Source organism: Gigantopelta aegis, chromosome 2 (genome assembly GCF_016097555.1).
Source record: "Gigantopelta aegis isolate Gae_Host chromosome 2, Gae_host_genome, whole genome shotgun sequence".
Classification (NCBI taxonomy): Eukaryota; Metazoa; Mollusca; class Gastropoda; order Neomphalida; family Peltospiridae; genus Gigantopelta; species Gigantopelta aegis.
Window position 1 is genome coordinate 3,547,364 of NC_054700.1, and position 5,662 is coordinate 3,553,025.

At 35.5% G+C, this 5,662-nt stretch overlaps 1 protein-coding gene across 1 annotated transcript in view; it reads left to right on the forward strand.

Annotated features, from left to right (window-relative positions):
• LOC121379208 overlaps positions 1-5,414 on the forward strand; it is a 46,129-nt gene extending 40,715 nt beyond the window's left edge. The window contains exons 16-18 of the mRNA XM_041507711.1: positions 1,072-1,104; positions 1,519-2,076; positions 2,988-5,414. Coding sequence (XP_041363645.1) covers positions 1,072-1,104; positions 1,519-2,076; positions 2,988-3,010 — 614 coding nt within the window. The 3' untranslated portion in view covers positions 3,011-5,414. The remainder of the gene's footprint in view (positions 1-1,071; positions 1,105-1,518; positions 2,077-2,987) is intronic.
• Positions 5,415-5,662: the final 248 nt, after the last annotated feature.

The window sequence follows — 5,662 nt, forward strand, 5'->3', positions numbered from 1 at the left end:
TTCTAACATTATACGAGTATTTGGTAATATAAAGCTTAGCCGGTCATCCTAGAAGACCTAGGTAAACTGTAGGTTATTGTCTTTATTGTGATAGGTACCAGTATTAATTCTGTGTTACAAGGTTACTGAATGAGTAGTTAGGGTTAATTAAAAATTAACCAGTTAGGAATAGAGCTGTAATTCCTGTATTAATTAAGTTCCCCTGGAAGCGGTTCTCAATTATCACACGTGTGGGTGTTGTGTCACGGTGAAGTGATTCGCATATTGTGTAAACTAGACACCTAGAGATTAACTAATTAAGTGATCAGTTCTGGGTTGTTATTATTGTTGTTATTAATTAACTACTGCGGCTGTACATTTGTCAGCGTAGGTTAATACAGATTCCAAAGTGTATTGTGTTTTTGTTGTGTTTTCTAGTGAACTAAACGTGCTATAATAATATATACTTTATATAAGATCGTATCTCTGATCATACCTAGACGAGCCAAAGCGGTTTTGAACTGCCCGTTACAGAGAGATCTAATACATATACAGTTAGGAGAGATATTTGGACAATCGTGTTTTATTCAGTTACGGGTATTATAGAATCCCCGTGACAACGTGCCCGAACATCGTGTGGGATATGGGCACGTTCATTGAGTGCCACATCCAGAGTAAAGTCTTTTTTTTTAAAGACACAACTGGAGCGCATTGATTTATTAATCATCGGCTATTAGATGTCAAACATTTGGTAATGTTTGACATATAGTCTGAGAGAGGAAACCCGCTAGATGTTTTCATTAGTAGCAAAGGATCTTTTATATGGACCATTCCACAGACAGGATAACACATGCCACTGCCTTTGATATACTAGTCGTGGTGCACTGGCTGGAACGAGAAATAGCCCAATAGGCCCATCAAATCATTGTAGATACACATGTTATTATGCATGTATTACAAAATCATTGTGTATACACATTTTATTATACATGTATTACAAAATCATTGTGTATACACATTTTATTATACATGTATTACAAAATCATTGTATGATAAACTTTGGATTTATCTCTTCTTTTTTTCTTTCAACAGTTGAAGTCCCAGAATTTCCAAACGACCAGCCAGGTGAGGGTTGTTTTGTTTTAAATAACAGATTACGTGCGGTAAATAAGTTTATCTGCAAATTGCTTCTTTTTTGAGGATATGTTAAATATAGATACAATACTAGTGTCCATTAAATACCATTTACCTGACAATTATGCTTTGTTTGAAAACGTTTTCAACTGCATTTTGCTTGTTAGCTACGTTGTAAAGCAATTCATTGTCCGATAATGGTATCCAATGGTCACTGATGTATATTATTGCTAATGTTATGTGTGTGTGCGTGCGTACGTGTGTGTGTGTGTGCGTGCGTACGTGTGTGTGTGTATTCGTGTTCGTGTTTGTTTGTTTGTTTGTTGTTTTTTTAATTTCGAGATAGAAATATAATGTATGTACAAAGTAGAATATGCATATTTAATGTGATTATTTCTCCTTTAGATTCTTGCAACTGGAAACGACCATCTGACATCGTATTTGTCTTCGATACTGCTTCTATCGGAAGGCGTCACAGTGACGTCATCGAAAACGTCATCAGCCACGTGGTACATAAGTTAAACATATCACAGAAAAGCAACCACTTTGGTATTCTACGGGACAATTTTCCCGATACCGGAAACGTAGGACTCTCCGAGTTTTTCGAACCGGAAGCGTTTGCAAAATCAACGAAATACTCTAAATTCCACACCTTACAGCCTCTACTTCACAACATGAGGCGATTTAGTTTCCACCCGGCCTTTGGTGGCCGGCCCCATGTTCAGAAGAAAGCTGTGATCTTTGTGGATGACAAACTGTATAATTCCAAGGAGACATTGCTCGAGGCAGAGCGAGCCAAATTTAAGAACATTAAAATATTTGTCGTGGCAGTCGGTGGACATTGTAAGCGGAAGGAGCTGCAGGCCATGTGTTCTAAACCAGCCAATCAGCACCTGCTACACGTAGAGAGCTATGCTCACCTGAGACTACAGTCTGATGAGATTGCTGATATGCTCTGTCAAGGTATGTAGGAATTTATTATATATTCATTTAATATTGCTTCCTATGCATGATTTTCAAAAGCCAAAACCAGAAACTAAATCAAATAAGAAACCACCGCCACCACTAAACAAAACCCCAAACCAACAACAATAAAACCACCAACAATAAAACCACCAACAACAACCCAAAAACCCAAAGTTAAACAAACAAAAACAATAACAAAAAAACACACACCACCACCACCACTAATAACAAAAACAACACACACAAAACACATTTAAAAACCAATACTCCACCCCAACACCCACAACACCAACACCCCTTTAACAACTAACGGTTTGATAATTTCACAAAACGTAGATTACAGCAAGCTATTTGTGTTTGAAGGTTGGCCTGGTCAGTAAGTCGGAATTTGAATTGTTTAATTATTTTCTCTATTTGGCTCAGGAAGCACTGCTCCCCAACTCAAAATATTATACTTTATCCACACCGCGGAAAGACAAATTAATACCCAACTGGCATCTCCTAGTTGCTGGAATCTTCCAACGCCCTTTTGGCCGGTAGTGTAGTCGATCCACAGAGAAACTATGCCTTAATCTTTCAGCTCATCCATCGATACTCACGGAAAGAAAGTTCCTGTACATGCATTTCACAAGATATATATTTAACGGTATTGAAGGAAAAATCAAATCATTTACAAGAAATTATTTATTGGTTATTCGTTAACATTGTGAGACGTTTGTCCAAATAATTATTATGGTGTTTCCACAAGAGTGAAAAATTCCAAGCAGTTGGTTTGAAGCCATTTTATTTGGCACGCAGGAATTTCTTTCCTCCAGTATATTTACATATCGTATAGGTTATGTCTTTGTATAACATTTTTGTATTGTTTTAAATTATTATTTTTAATTTTTTAATTTTTTAAAATTTAGGTTCAAGGTCTTCAAACAGGTGAACCAATTCCAGGAAGTGACGTCAGACGTTGCGGATCTCTCACAATACCATAAAATATATTACTTGGCATTGCGACTTTAAGTACACACCCCGTACACGTATATGTTGTTGTTTGGTCTAGAATCATCCTAATGATGTGAATTGTTGCTCATCGATTGTGTTGTGTGTATCTGTCCCAGGTCAATGAAGCGGAGGTCATTGTAACACATCAATATTTAGCTTATGTTTTGTCGAAATTTTCATTTTAATTTATTAAACTATTTTTAGTACCATTCAACATTTATGTAACGCAGAATCTGGCATTTAATACTCGTCCCCTCCACCATGTAATGTTTTGTAACGTTTAAATAACTCTCCACTGTTTCTACTTTCTGTCTCACTGTGCTATCATTTTACCAAGATTATTGGATTTTCTGTCGGTAGTTTTGCTTTGTTTTGATAAAACGTCATCTATTGAAGGAGTGGGGCGGGACGTAGCCCAGTGGTAAGACGCTCGCTCGATGCGCGGTCGGCGTGGGATCAATCCCCGTCGGTGGGCCCATTGGGCTATTTCTCGTTTCCGCCAGTGCACCACAACTGGTATATCAAAGGCCGTGGTATATACTACCCTGTCTGTGGGATGGTGCTTATAAAAGTGCCCTCCCCTCTCTCCATTATCGTTATTTGAAATATTAAACAACCTCTCAATTCATAATTTAGAATTTAAATTTAATGCCTTATATATTTTTTTAAATTATAAAAAATTTAAATACCCGCAAGTGACGATATTATCACATATTTATTTTATTGGATATGTGCACGTGACTTGTGTCAGTTGTGAGCTGACCGATATGGTTTCCTAAATACCGTAAATACCTGGTCAATGTCCGATGTCTCGAATAGAAGCCTGGGTCTTGAGTACATCTCTTCACCGGTATATTGGAATCCCCTCAGTGTACATCAGTGTATATGACAGTTACTGTATGTTTATTACACTGACATGTCCGAAATAACAAGCCTTTAATTCTACCCTGGACAACCCTGCATCTGAAAAAAAAATAAGAAAAAAAATCGTTCTGCTTATAATCGAGTATTTACGGTATACAGTTGGGTTTTTTTTTCTGGCCTGAGTTTAATATAATTATTTTTAACTTAACTATTTACCTATATTACGGTTTTACAAAATGTGTAATGTTGTTTGTGTTGATTATCATGAAATTATAATAATGTGGAAAATCATTATGTGATAATATGACTTTAAGAAATGTACTGCATGTAAAGACCTGGGTTACTTAATATATTATTGAAAACCATTGTCGAATAACATGGCTTTACAAACATATACATGCATATTATATTTTGAATGTTTAAATTGTTTATATTGTGAATCATTTAACCTTATTTATTGTTATGTGAAAAATGGAACAACCGCGCGATATTATTGCTTTAAAAACCGGACCTTTTACTTAGTCCGGTGTTTGTCCGTTTTAGAGTGGTTTCACTGTGTTTATAGATATACTAGTGTATTAAAGATGACTGCATGGCTTTAACGTAGTCTGTTAAAAATAGCAAAGTTTGCCAAAATTAGTTTTAGTATATTTGATGTTAATCCACATATACGCATGTACTGGTAATTGTCACTCAGTGATGACTTTTCTGCTCCTAATAACTAGCAGGTAACATTTAAAGGTGCATTATCGCAGTCCCAAACTGCCATATTTGCCATATATATTTGTACCATATTTGTGATGGAAAACTAAAAGTAATCAACTCGATGATACCGAAATTGTAATTTGCTGCCATTAGGCGCAAAAAGCAGCTTACACTAGATTTCTGGGTAAAATTAAAAATTAAAAACAAAAGACACCGTCACCTTATATGTATTTCTGTTGGCAAAAGGGGAATTTTTGTTTTACCAAAAAATGGCACTGTTTCTTATTTTTCTGGGATGTGCGATTCCGCCTTTAAAAGTCATTCTGAATGCGCCAAACTACTGGCAGATATATATAGCACTGATGTTTTGATTGGTCGAATGAAGGCCATTTTATCACGGAATAACGTTGGTTTAGCTCAGATCTCCTAGAAGAGAGTTCCAGTTTAGCCATTCGTTTGTATGCCTAATTCTATACTTTTATTATTATGTTATTTTAATTATATTATTACATGTTAATGTGTATTTTATTATTTGTGTTAATGGTTGTGTTTAATATGTTTTGTGTATTTATTGTGTATTTATTACTGATATGAGGAATAAGACTGTTACGTTTGCTTAAGTTTGAGTGGCAATATAATTATTAAAGGTGTGTTTTGTTTTCACCAAGTGTGAAAGTATTAATTTATTGAAATATTCATGCTTTGACTGTGATATGAACATAGTACATGTTGATCGACACGCCCACATTTAATAATAAAGTTTTGTTATATCGGCCGCTTTGTTGTTTGGTTTATTAGCAGTTTATGTCACTGTCGGCTACAATTCAAAATGAATGTACCGCTAGGCTATGAAGTCATGCATAGGACACACACACACACACACACACACACACACACACACACACACATATATATACGCATGCACATACACAGAAACATACACACATAATTATTATATAAAGCCACATTTACATATTGACATATACTGAACAAAAAAAAGAAACTTCCGATTTGTACATAT